General features: G+C 42.2%; 1 protein-coding gene across 3 annotated transcripts in view; it reads right to left on the bottom strand.

Moving 5' to 3' along the window:
- Window positions 1-14421, bottom strand: part of PIEZO2 (piezo type mechanosensitive ion channel component 2) — a 460107-nt gene that overhangs the window by 183321 nt on the left and 262365 nt on the right. For all 3 annotated transcript variants that reach the window (XM_062201352.1, XM_062201350.1, XM_062201351.1), the window contains exon 5: window positions 839-1001. In XM_062201352.1, coding sequence (XP_062057336.1) covers window positions 839-1001 — 163 coding nt within the window. The remainder of the gene's footprint in view (window positions 1-838; window positions 1002-14421) is intronic.

Here is a 14421-nt window from a genome sequence, read left to right as displayed (position 1 = left end):
TTTTCAACTTTTTTCTTTGTACGTTGCATTGCTCCATTACTAAATCAGCAACTTGTTCATTTGATGTCACCTAGACTCTCTTAATTAAGTACAGCCACCAGAACACAACTCTGTTCCTCCAGAGTGGGCGAGTGACAGTGTGAGCCGTCGTGACACATACCCTACACCCAGAGTCAACCCCAGTGCGCTCCTACCAAAGGACATTTCTGAAGACTTTCCGCTCATTAAGCTTCACACATTTCCCCCACCATCCATACCTCTCTTCAATTTCCGTTCTTTTCCCAATCAATATCTTTCCTTTGCAGTGCTTTCAAGTCCCTTGATCAAAGCATGTTGGGTTAACATCACTAGACTGAGAGGCAAGGGGCACAGGCTGGAAAGCTTCTTTTCAAGGGGAATTCAACTTTTTCTCCTTTAACTACCAGATTTTACTTCTTCTCTAAATATTTCACATTTACAAAGTTCTCCATCCAACTGGACCATGATATGTGGATGGCTTTACAAGGTTGGCCATCTGAGATAATAGTAAGTGATAGTTTGAGGTAGTCCCAGCCCTTACCTGATGGATACCTTGTGGAGTGTGGTACTCAGAACTTCTGAGCCTGTCTCCCCATCACTAAGGTGTAGTGAGAACGTCTGCCCATCTTAAGGTGTGATGGGAGTGACTGCCCATTGGCACTACCCAAGGTTGCTGTGTAGAACGACTGCTAACACTGTGTCAACAGCACCATAAGTCATACAGTGTACTGCATATTTGGCAATTACTATTACAGTTCTATACCCTATTAAGGGGGCAGGTCCTCAGAAATCAAAGGAAGGCAAATGCAGTGCGATTTACCAATTCTTCATTCTCGAACTCTGGATTATATTGTGCCGCTTCTTCCGTCACTGGTTTCTGAACGATATTTCTACAGATGAGCCAGATGGCCAGACTCGCAATGAACATGCCAATGTCAGGTACAAACACTCTGATTCCATTGCCGGCATCAGCTCCTTTTAAGCTAAGGAGGAAAAGGGGAAAGAGGAAATTTAGTTGTTATTGCATTTGTATGGTCCAACCACTTCATAGTGTTTCACTTTTATTAATGATAAAATAAAAGGCCCTCAATTTCTGCCTAGAAGGTTCCACAAAGCATTTCACTAACTGCAGAGTCTTATGAAATTACTTAACAATCAAGTGTTTCCTTCACATGCTAGAAATATTATAAAGAACTAAACCAATTCCCAAAAACATGCTAAGGAATTATGTTGTTAAGTAAGCATGACCAGTATGAATTCAGTCATTTACAATCTAGCTGAAGTAGTTAAACACTTAAATATACTAGCAGCTAGAAAATATTTTATGTTGGATGGATAAAAGTCAAAGCTAGAAGGAAACACAGAAAATGTTAAAACAGCCTTTGAATTCGGGATCTCTTCCATTAATTTGTGTACTTAAGTTGATTTTGTCATGCATACTGTACCAAGAAAAGTGGATCTAGTATGCTTTTTTCTTTTAGTCATAGGGAAATGATACTGCACTTGGAATGGGGAGATCTGGGTTTAGTTCTTAGTCTGACTTGGTGGCTGCATTTCACCGGGGAGCATCTCAGAGTCACCTGTTCTGCCACCGTACAAAAGAGACAGTGCCATTTGCTGGCCTTTTCTGATTTCAATGAAATGAGATTCTCAGTCATGATTTTAGGGGAAAAAAGAGAAATATATATGTATAAGATAACACACATGAGATAACATCCCAAACATGTGAAGTCCATATGTATAAAATAACATGTAGAAAATATAAACATATACCTCCACTTGGGCATATGTTTTGAGAACAGCAGCAGTTGGCATTTAGATAACTTTCACACTTGCATGGTATTTATTGATAGGACTGGGATCTAACAGGAACAGGGCATGCAGGCAGTGAGGGCTGCAGGGTGAGGTGGAGAGGAGGAAGGCCTTCAGCTGGAAGAGGAGGAGAGGACTGTATCTGGGAAGGTAATACACACACCATCTGTGACTTTGGGAAGCATCCAAAGGTAATGAAAATGGGAATAAGAGGCAATATATTGAGTTGCCAGCTTGGCTGGCCAGCACACAGCACCTCAACAGAATGTGTCCTGGCTAAGCTCACTCTGCTGTGAGTGGAAGACAACAGCGTTTAATAGCTACTGGCAGACTTCTCACACCATTCAGCACACAATGCAGTCCAGCCACGTCCTGCACAGCGGGGCTAGACCATTACCCAGAATGCCACTGCAGTGAATGACCGGGTGTTGTGTCAACGTGCAGGGCTAAAATCATGGTATTTATTACTATTAGTGAAAGCCACATGAAAAGTGATTCTTGGAATGTTTTCTGCTCACCCATATAATAAGGAATAAACTGTGGCAAGAAAATGCTCATGAGATGACTAGGTGATATGATGAAAAAGTTCTGCAGACTTAGGTTTACAAAATGAATTTGGAGTATGGAAAATCCAGGGAGTCAGAATTCTGTGCTGATACAGGTTGAGTGTTCCTTATCCAAGGTGCTTAGGACCAGAGTGTTTCAATTTTTTTTTTTTTGATTTTAGAATATTTGCATATATATAAGGAGATATCTTAGGAATGGGACCCAAGACTAAATGCAAAATTCATTTGCTTATTTATAGCTGACATTATTTTTTAATAATTTTAAATGTATATTTCTTATTTATTTATTTTAAGATTTATTTATTTATTTGAAAGCGTCACACAGAGAAGGAGAGGCAGAGACAAAGAGAGAGAGGTCTTCTATCCACTTGTTCACTCCCCAGTTGGCTGCAATGGCCAGAGCCGTGCCTGTCCGAAGTCAGGAGCCAAGAGCTTCTTCTGGGTCGACTGAGTAGGTGCAGGGGCCCAAGGACTCGGGCCATTTTCTACTGCTTTTCCAGGCCATAGCAGAGAGCTGGATTGGAAGTGGAGCTCACTGGTACCTATATGGGATCCCGGCACTGCAGGTGGTAGCTTTAACTGCTACGCCACAGCACTTGCCTCTAAATCATATTTTTAAAATAATATTTTAAATAATGCTTTTGCATGAAACTGAGTCTCATTGTGTGGAATTTTCCACTAGTGGCATCATGTTAACACTAAGATGGTTTCAGACTTTGAAGAAATCTTGGCGTTTAGATTTTTGGTTTTAGAGCTGTTCAACCTGTTTTGCAACTTCTGGAGATGAACTTGTCAGTGGAAATAATAAGACAGGAACTTCAAAGGTGGAATAAGTTGTGAAGAAAATAAAGATAGGATTTGGTCAGAGACAGGAAGTGAATCATAGGCCTATATATAGCAAGGAAAGGTATGTATATAGGAGAGTATTTCAAAAAGCTCATGAAAATGGGTTTGGGGTGGTCATTTGACTCAGCAATTAATATGTCAGTTGGGACACCCATGTTCCATGTTAAGGTGCTGGGGTTCAAGTTCCAGTTCGGCGCTCAAGCTCCAGGCAGAGGTGATGGCTCAGGTAGTTGGGTCCCCACCACCCATATGCAGAACCAAATTGAGTTCCTGGCTCCTGGAACAGCTCCAGCTGTTTTGAAGAGTGAAACAGCAGAGGGGAGTTCTCTTCCTCTTTAGCTCTATTTCTCTACCTTTCCAATAACTTAAATAAATAAATATTAAAATAAGTTTATTTTGGTGCAATTTTTTTTTAAAAATACAAGTATAGTTAGTTCTTAAATAATGTGTATTTTCCATGATTTTTTTTTTAACTTGCCCCCCACAAGAGACAGAGAAAGAAGTAACAGATAGAAAGTGAGAAACAGCTTCCACCCATTGGAATGGAATGCAGCACTGGGGCTGGGGCTGGCCAAAGCCAGGAGCCAAGAATTCAGTTCCAATCTCCATGTGGACGGCAGGAACCAAGTCACTTGGTAATACTGGAGACAGGCATCCCAAGCAGCATCCTAACACAGGTCAAATCCCGACACCCCACCCCCTAAACTTTTTAAGTTCCTCTGTGTACATGGATTTCAGGAGATTTTGCACATTGGGGCAGGATCTGTGCAGTAAATATGATAAAGAGTTGATGAACTCTAAAGGCTTCCATAGCCTTGGCAACTCATGACTGGAGCCTAGGGAGATTACTGATGCCATAAACAAGAGTGTCAAATTGTTAAGTCAACAAGAGGAGCCACTGTGCACTTACTCCTCATGTAGGATCTCTGTCCTTAATGCGCTGTACATTGTGAGTTAATGCTATAACTAGTACTCAAACAGTATTTTTCTTTTTTTTTTTTTTTTTTGACAGGCAGAGTGGATAGTGAGAGAGAGACAGAGAGAAAGGTCTTCCTTTTTGCCGTTGGTTCACCCTCCAATGGCCGCTGCGGCCAGCGCATCGTGCTGATCCGAAGCCAGGAGCCAGGTGCTTCTCCCGGTCTCCCATGCGGGTGCAGGGCCCAAGGACTTGGGCCATCCTCCACTGCCTTCCCGGGCCATAGCAGAGAGCTGGCCTGGAAGAGAGGCAACCGGGATAGAATCCGGCGCCCCAACCAGGACTAGAACCCGGTGTGCCGGCGCCGCAAGGCGGAGGATTAGCCTGTTAAGCCACGGCGCCGGCCTCAAACAGTATTTTTCACTTTGTGTTTCTATGTGGGTGCAAATTGTTGAAATCTTTACTTAATATATACTAAACTGGTCTTCTGTATATAAGAGAAATGAAAATGAATCTTGGCCGGCGCCGCGGCTCACTAGGCTAATCCTCCGCCTTGCGGCACTGGCACACCAGGTTCTAGTCCCGGTCGGGGCGCCGGATTCTGTCCCGGTTGCCCCTCTTCCAGGCCATCTCTCTGCTGTGGCCCGGGAGTGCAGTGCAGGATGGCCCAAGTGCTTGGGCCCTGCACCCGCATGGGAGACCAGGATAAGCACCTGGCTCCTGCCTTCGGATCAGCGCGGTGCGCCGGCCACGGCGGCCATTGGAGGATGAACCAATGGCAAAGGAAGACCTTTCTCTCTGTCTCTCTCTCTCACTATCCACTCTGCCTGTCAAAAAATAAATAAAATAAAATAAAATAAAATAAAATAAAATAAAATAAAAAGAAAATGAATCTTGATGTGAATGGAAGGGGAGAGGGAGTGGGAAAGGGGAGGGCTGCGGGTGGGAGGGAAGTTGTGGGGGGGGGGAAGCCATTGTAATCCATAAGCTGTACTTTGGAAATTTATATTCATTAAATAAAAGTTTAAAAAAAAACCCTGCTGCCTGGGGCACCTGGATTCTATGAAAGAGTTCTATAGCTTGAGAGTCCTGACTCTGCTCTCCATTCTAGTGTCCATCTAGTGTGCACCCTGCGAAGCAGCAGAGCATGGCTCAAGTAGTTGGGTCCTTGCCACTGAAGTGGGATGCCAGATTGAGTGCTTTGGCCCAGCCCAATAAACCCCAGCTGTTGGGGCATTTGAGGAGTAAAACAGGAGATAGGAAATCTCTCTCCATCTTTTTCTCTGTCTGTCTGTCTTTGTCTCTCTGGCTTTCAAATATATAAAAATGTAAAAGAAAATTTTTTTTGCACAAATAAATTTAATTCCACTTTCCACAAATTCTTGAAGTACCTTCATATATATCAATTTACATTTTATGTAATTTCAGTCTGTATTAATTTATATCTTATGAAGGTATTTCAAGAAGTTCATAGACAATGAATATTTATAGCCTGGTGGTTAAGATATGCAAATCCCACATCAGATGACTACCTGGGTTTGATTCCTGACTCAAGATCCTGACTCAAGCTCCCTGCTAATGCAGACCCTTGCTCATGTACTTAGGTCCCTATACCATTGTGGGAGACCCAGATGGAATTCTTGGCTCTTGGCTTTGGTCTGGCCCAGCCTGCGCTGTTACGGGCATTTGGTGAGTGAGCCATCAGGTGTAAGATCTTTCTCTGTCTCTTTGCCTTTCAAATAAAATGAAAACAAATAAATAAATAAATAAAAATTTAAAAGCTCATGGGAAATGGAATTAAAAGTATGAATTTATTTTTGTGCAGAACAGTTTCTAAATCCCTATTCAGTTTTTTATGATATGCATTTTCCATGTCTTATGAATATAATAATTTTTGCACAAAAACTTTTTGCAGCAAAATAAATTCATAATTTTAACTCCATTTCTCCACAACCTTTTTGAAGTCCCCTCATATACATGATATATTTTTATATAAACACTTAAGAATAATAAATAGTAGCAAAGCTTTTATATGAAAATACCCACTGTTAGTGAGTGTGTAAGTAAAATATTATTGTTACTATCTACCTTACTGAGCACTTCTGTTGTACTAACAGATCTGTACTTGTATTTATCCAACCGTCATATAGAGTTAGGCATTGTTATCCTCTTTTTAAATACAAAGAAAACTAAGGCTTCAAAAGGCAAACTAATCTTCCCAAAGTCCTACTTCACTCTGTTTAAATCTAAACTTAGGCCCTCAGCTACATTCTTACCTATGTACCCATGGAACCACCCCTTTCAATCTTCCTTCTATGTCTACATAGTTGTATATATTTCTAGCTGACAAAACTAAGCTACTTGGAAACTGACTTGTTCATTTGATAGTCACTGACATTGTCACAACCCATTAATGCTTTTTATAGATTATCATGGCCAATGTCAGGTACTATTGACTCAATTAGTCCATCACCACTGTACATAGATTTTGCATTTTTTTTAACCATAATATAGTGTGTGAAAGTTAAATCTTAGTTAAATTAAGGGTTTTCTGATCCAGAATTTTCTAGAAATCAACTCTTGGACTAGGCCAGTGTGTTTTGATTTTGTTCTGTTTTGCTTTGTTTTACTAGTCTGGAGGTCAGCATTTAGCTCAGTGGTTAAGACGCTGGTTGGCACTCCCACAGTGCACACTAGAGTACCTGGGTTCAGTCCTGGTTCTGTTTCCAATTCCAGCTTCCTGTACTGTGCACTTTGGGAAGCACTGATAATGGCTTAAGTACTCGGGTCCCTGCCACCCATAGGGGAGACTTGGACTGAGTTCTGGGCTCCTGGTTTCAGCTTAGCCTAGGCCTGGCTATTGCAGGCATTAAGGGAATGAACCAGTGTTGGAAATTCATTCAATCTATCTATCTATCCATTCATCCATCCACGTCTGTCTGCCTGCCTCTTGCTCTCTCTCTCTATCTTCCTTTCAAATCAATAAAAAAAAAATAAAAGAAAACAAAACTTAGATAGTCTGGAAGAGGGACTGCTGAGAAAACTTCATTTCTACAAATGGCTCTGAATTCTTAAAACAAGCACTGTGTGTCAGAGGTTTTTTAAAATGGCAAATTCCTTTCACTTGGGTCAAGAGTAAGAAAACTCAAATAAAAGAGCTTCATCTAAATTAAATTTGTAAAAATGGAATGTGATTATTTCATAGAAAAAATGCAGGGGTTCTTTACATAACTTTGATGTGTGTTTAACCTGATTGAACAGACCAAATGAATGAATATCATTAGAATGAGAAAGGAACAGAGGACCAGTGAGAAGGCCAGGCTTTGGTGACTGCTCTAGTGTGGGGCTGAGGCCAGAACTGGCTGGAACTCCTCGCATGGATTTTTGGCAATAGATTATTATAGCTCTTTCATGAACAACAAATTGACTGTGGCGTTTTACTAAAGGCACCAACCAAGCTCAGTTGAAGGGAAAAGAGTTCCTGCGGGGAAGGTAACAAGAGCTCCAGCTGTGGCCTCAGCTGCTTCTTGCACCACACCAGAGATTGGGGAGAACTGGAGCCTGAGCCATGCCCACCTGGGGACAGCATTAAGCCCCCAAACTGCAAACAGTTGCTTTGAGACAACAGGCTAAGCTTTGTGCTTCTGGGCCCCAGGAGAGCCGTTTTATAGCACACATATATTAAGGGAATAAATGAATGCAGTTTGCAAAAGCAATCGCTTCCCCCGCTGTGACAGAATTCAGCTACTGGATCCAGGATTGGACTGTGAGCCCCCTTTCGAATGTACTCATTCAGCCACAGAGGTGCTAAACTATTAACTTCTACTCAGGTTGCTGAGTTAACAAAGCGGTGCATTCATAATGCTGCCATTGCAGAAACAATGAGGCTTTTGAAAAAATATAATAAAGAGTATGGATGATAATCAGATCATAATCTAAGTGATATGTCACTGGGATTTCTTATCAGTAAAGTTTCCTTCTTTGTGTTTTGCAGTGTTTATACTCATGATGCAGGTCCCCAAAGTATTGTGCACTCAAACAACATAGAGCAAAAGAAAAGAAACTTTTAATCATTAAGTACCAGAAATTCACAACACATATATTTTCTATAGAAAAATAATTAATTTGATTTAAGCCTCTTTTTTTGAAACCACAAAACCATTTCTTAAAAATTTCATCTAATATCAACTACATCCTATAAAGTTAGTGTTCACAAAACAGGCTCAGGATAAGTCTGGGTAAGAGGATGTTCATTGGTGTAGGTTTTTGATAGAAATGGTTGAATAATTTGAAAATCACAGTAACACATAGCTATTTCCTACACATTTATCTCCTACACATCTTAGCCTCTAAGATTTTTAGAAATCAACTGGAAAAGAACCTAAACAGACATTTCTCAAGGGAAGACATACAAATGGTCCACAGATATATGAAATGCAAATCAAAACTATGAGATGCCACCTTACTATAGTTAGAATGGCTGCTATTAATAAAAGACAAAAGGTAGCAAGTGTTGGTGAAGATGGAAAGAGAGGGAAGCCTTCCACACTGTTGGTTGGTTTGTAATGTAGAGCCATCATGGAAAACAGTATGGTGGGTCCTCCAAAAACTGAAAATGAAGCTACCATGGATGATCCAGCAATTCCATTATTGGGTATATAGCCAAAGGAACTGAATCAGTGTGCTGAAGAGACACATGTGGACTCCCACATTAACTGCAGTACTGTTTCCAGTAGCCAAGAAATGGAAAGAACCCAAGCATCCATCAACGAGTGAATGAATGAAGACAATGTGGACTACTACTCAGCCATAAAAAGGATGTTTTATCATTTGTGTCAACTTGTAATTATGTTAAACAAAATAATCCAGACACCAAAAGACAGATACTGTGTGATTTCATCCATATGTGGAATCTGAAAAAGGAATTCTATTCTGGTCTCTCAAGCATTTCAAATGGGATACCTGTGTCACAGGTGGCAGCTTAAGTCACTGGGGCACAGCGCCGGCCCTGTATTACTTCTTTTTTTTTTTTAAGATTTTATTTATTTACTTGACAGGTAGAGTTACAGACAGTGAGAGAGACAGAGAATAAGGTCTTCCATCTGATGGCTTACCCCCCTAAATGGCCACAACGGCCGGCGCTGTGCCTATCCAAAGCCAGGAGCCAGTTGCTTCTGCCCAGTCTCCCACACTGGTGCAGGGGCCCAAGCACTTGTGCCATCCTCCACTGCGTTCCCGGGCCACAGCAGAGAGCTGGCCTGGAAGAGGGGCAACCGGGACAGAACCGGCACCCATGTGAGATGCCGGCGCCACAGGTGGAGGATTAACCTAGTGTGTCACAACGCCAGCCCCATCCCTGTATTATTAAGTGTTTTACAAATCTGTCTGACAGCAGCTCGTGTCTCACTCAATGCTTTGTCCCTGGGGTGTGGAATGGTATGGAGGATCAGCCAAGGTCAGCTGCACGCCTGTGAGCTCCAGGGCACCTGCTGACTCCTCCAAACGCTGACTCTTCCTATTACTGCAGTGGAAGAGCCAGGTGAGATAATCACTGCAAAGAACCTTGTAACTTCCTCTGGGGAAGAGCAAATGCAAACACTAAGGAGCGGATGCATCACCGTTGTCAGAGGAACGGGATGGCGTTCACGAATAAACACAACATTTTGCACGTGCAGATCTCATTGTCAAAATTAAAAATCACTACAACATATACTTGGCTTTACTAAATAAATATGTTGGAGAAAGCATTTCAAAACAAGAGATATAAAGTGTATCAATGAACAGTAAATGGCTCATTTTGACACAATTTTTTAATTATCACTTCAATGAAAAGTATTTATTCTGTGCAATACATGGTCACTTAGCATGAAGTATTGGCTGTAAAAGTGTATCAAGGAGATAGAAGTCAGAGAGATGGGTTAAGGTAAAGATGTATTGAAATAATTCACGTACCCAGAACCTGTGAAGACTTTAGAACAAGAGGAATACAAGAAAGTCCTACAGAGGAAGTGACGGTGTGAGTGACAGTGTATTTCTACAGTGAGAGTGAGGTGTGCTAGGACCCTCAGCGGTGCAAGTCGGGCTGAAGCCATGTGGGATTTGTGCAGAAAGAGAAGTCATGACTGAATGGGTAGATCTGAGCCTTTTCTTCTCACATGGGTTGGCAAAATTCAATAGAGTAAATTAGATTACTTAGAGGCAACGCATAGCATAGAATAAATATATATGTAAGGCATTCTAAACTAATTATATGTATCCATTACAGGGTACTTAACAGTAATTTAATTTAATTCAAAGTAAATTCTGCATTCACAAGCAGGCTAACCAGGTTTTACACAGAAGTCCTGGTTAAATAAACCACTTAGATCCATCAATTTTCCCACCAAATGTTAACCTAAATTGTGCTGTTTTCCAGGTATATGGTATATGCTTTTCATATACATTATACATACTATACTGCTGCAAGCATCATATTTGAAATAGCCAAGTAATTTCTTTACAATCTTGTTAAAGTCATATTAATCTTATTTTTTCAGAGGATGATTCTAGTTCTTAACAGGCAGTTGAGAAAACTGGGAGTTAAGACTAATGGGCATATCATAAATAGGAGAATGGACTGATTAAATGATGGCAAATACATAACATGAAATAAAGCAATAAATGTGTGCAAATGCAGGTACAATCTGGGTCTACATCCACTGATATGGATGCATCTAACAATCATGGTGGACAACAACAAAAAGAACAAATGTGCAAATTATTGGTTCCTTAGGGATTCATCAATAATGAACTACATGAAAATGACAAGCGCCTGTTTCAGGACAGGGGCAAGGGATATAATCAATTAGATTTGTTCTTAAGTTCTGGTTGTTAGATACAAAAATCTATTGTTATGCTTCATTTTTTTTTTAGAAATTGAACAATCATACTGCTTAGAATTGCCTGTATAGACTATAACTGAAAGATATTACATCAATATCCTTGCCTGGGACAGACAGCAACCAATTGATGCATTAGTAGCCATGGTTGCATTTGGTCTGATTGACTTGTTAATCAAGTTCAATCACCATTTTCCTGTCAAAGTCCAGAGAAGAAGCAAGTAGGTGAAAATTTGTAGAAAAATAACATTCTTTCTCTACATTTTGTCTTTTTACTTTACAAAATGGCTTCTCTAGGTCTTCCCAGCTCTGAAATTCCATTTTGACTATGAAAATGAAGAAGTAGTGAGATGTAGGTAGGCCCAGGAAGGAAGAAAGCTGATGGGTTAAGGCATGGTTGAAAAGAGATCCAGGTGAGTACAACACAGCTATCCTCTGAAGTTCACAGAGAATATCCCAAGTATGCAAGTCCTTTAGGGCAGTGCAAATCCTTTGGCTCAGGGTTGGTAGAAAGATCAACTTCAATTGAATTACAATAAAATGACTAAAATATCAAATTAAATAAGAAAGAACATTAAAATGGTTGCACACACTTTCCTGGTAATAGCTTCCCCAAAAGTCTGTACACTGAGACTTAGTCTGCTTTTCTTCTTCTTTTAAAAAAAGGCTTATTTATTGGGCCAGCATTGTGTGCAGCTGGTTAAGTCACCATTTGTGATGCCCGCATTCCATATGGGAGTGCCCATTCAGTCCTGGATGCTCTGCTTCTAATCCAGTTTCCTGCTTATGCTCCTAGGAAGGAAGCAGAAGATGGTCCAAGTGCTTGGGCTCCTGCAAACCTCATCCTGGATAGAGTTCCTTGCTTGTTACAACCGCTTGGTCTAGCCCTGGCCATTGTGGCCATTTGTAACTGCTTTCAAATAAATAAATTTTTTAAAGATTTATTTTTATTCATTTGTAAAGCAGAGTTACAGAGAGAGGTAGAGACACAGAAAGAGAGAAATCTTCCTTTGGCTGGTTCATTCCCAAAGCCACAGTGACCAGGGCTGGGCCAGGCTAAAGCTAGGTACCAGGAGCTTCTTCCAGATCTTCCACATGGGTGCAGGGGCTCAAGCACTTGGAACATTCTCCACTGCTTTCTCAGGAGCACTAGCAGGGAGCTGGATCAGAAGTAGAGTGCCCAGGACTTGAACCCACTGCACCACAGTGCCAACCCCTCAAATAAATACTTTTTAAAAATTATTTGTTTGAGAGGCAGAGAGAATGAGAAACAGAGAAACATCTTTCATCTGCTGGCTCATTCCTCAAATGAATGCAACAGCCAGGGCAGGGCCAGGCCAAAGCCAGGAGCCAGGAACTCAATCCAGGTCTCTCATATGGGTGGCAGGAATCCAACTACTTGAGCCATTACCATTGCCTATGAGCATCTGTGTTAGGTGGGAGGCTGGAGTCAGTAGCAGATGCTGGGTATTGAACTCAGGTACATAGATATGAGACTCAGGAATCTTTTTTTTTTTTTTTTTTTTTGGACAGGCAGAGTTAGACAGTGAGAGAGAGAGAGACAGAGAGAAAAGTCTTCCTTTTTCCGTTGGTTCATCCTGCCAGTGGCTGTTACGGCCGGCATGCTGCGCCGATCCGAAGCCAGGAGCCAGGTGCTTCCTCCTGGTCTCCTATGTGGGTGCAGGGCCCAAGGACTTGGGCCATCCTCCACTGCACTCCTGGGCCACAGCAGAGAGCTGGCCTGGAAGAGGAGCAACGGGGACAGAATCCGGGGCCCCAACCGGGACAAGAACCCGGGGTGCTGGTGCCACAGGCAGAGGATTAGCCTAGTGAGCCACGGCGCTGGCCGAGACTCAGGAATCTTAACTGCTGTGCTAAATTCCTATCCCATAGAGCCTGTCTTTTTATTTAATATCTGACCTCATATCACAAGTCACACATACTAAGACTCATACATTTAATGTTAATGGAGAAAGATTCAGACTAGAAACTCAGGGAAGAAACCTAACATCTGTTGAGAATCACTTTCAATAGTCAAATCAAGAGAGTCTATGCTTAATAATGCATTAGAGAAAACAAGCATTGAGCTTGTTTCTATGAATTTAGAACCTCTTCTGCACTAAAACAGCCACTAAATGCTGATTTCCAAATATGCTTTAGTGTTGGATTTTCAGGATAATTATGGTTTGCATTAGCGGCTGGATTTGTGAGTACTTAACAGCTAAAACTCTACTGGAACTTTTTAAAACACTTATCTCATTGAGATAGCTGCTAAATTTCTGCTTGGAACTTGCACTTTATTTGCATATCAATATACTGTAGGGTTTTCACTTGTATTATTTATGAGGCACAGGGTCTGCTTGTGGGGAGGGAGTTCCCAGAAGTGGAGAGCAGGCGCAGACCTAAGGAAACCATTACATGGTTGTTCACACTCTGCTCTTCAAGAGGCAGCTGGAGATGCTGATACCAGCTCTTCCCACCACTGTGCTCAATCTCAAGATGTGCATTACTAGCTTAAAAATGACCCACGGGTACACTACATCACTGGATTGGCAAATGCTGCAAACTGGGCAGTTTTCCCCTAGAGAGCTGGTTGTACCTGCACGTTACAGACCTAGTAAAGAAAACAAGCCGGCCGGCACCATGGCTCACTAGGCTAATCCTCCGCCTGCGGTGCGGGCACTCTGGGTTCTAGTCCCAGTTGGGGTGCTGGATTCTGTCCAGGTTGCTCCTCTTCCAGGCCAGCTCTCTGTTGTGGCCCAGGAGTGCAGTGGAGGATGGCCCAAGTGCTTGGGCCCTGCACCTGAATGGGAGACCAGGAGAAGCACCTGGCTCCTGGCTTCGGATCGGCGCAGTGCACCGGCTGTGGCAACCATTTTGGGGGTGAACCAACAGAAGGAAGACTCTCTCTCACTGTTTAACTCTGCCTGTCAAAAAAAAAAAAAAAAGCCAAACAAAACTGAATGCAGAAACAATCACAATGCAACTCACTCCCTGTGACTTTCTGGAGTAAACCCTAAAATGCACCCTAAAGCCTGCAGTGTCCAATCCGAAGTCCTCCAGCTGGTCTTCAGGGACATATCACATTACTCTTTGCTGCCATCCTCCCTAGGGAAAAAGAGGGGTCTTCCATCTGCTGGTTTGTTGGTTCACTCCCCATATGGCCGCAATGGGTGGAGCTGCACAGATCTGAAGCCAGGAGCCGGGAGTCTCTTCAGGGTCTGCCAGGCAGGCGCAGGGGCCCAAGGACGTAGGCCATCTTCTACTGCTTTCCCAGGCCATAGCAGAGAGCTGGATTGGAAGCAGCCAGGACTTGAACCGGTCCCTATATGGAATTCTCGCACTGCAGGTGGTGGCTTTATCTGCTACACCACAGCACCAGTCC

This window comes from Lepus europaeus, chromosome 9, assembly GCF_033115175.1.
Source record: "Lepus europaeus isolate LE1 chromosome 9, mLepTim1.pri, whole genome shotgun sequence".
Lineage (NCBI taxonomy): Eukaryota > Metazoa > Chordata > Mammalia > Lagomorpha > Leporidae > Lepus > Lepus europaeus.
Note: the sequence above shows the minus strand (reverse complement) of the source record. Positions and strands in the feature narration are given on the sequence as shown.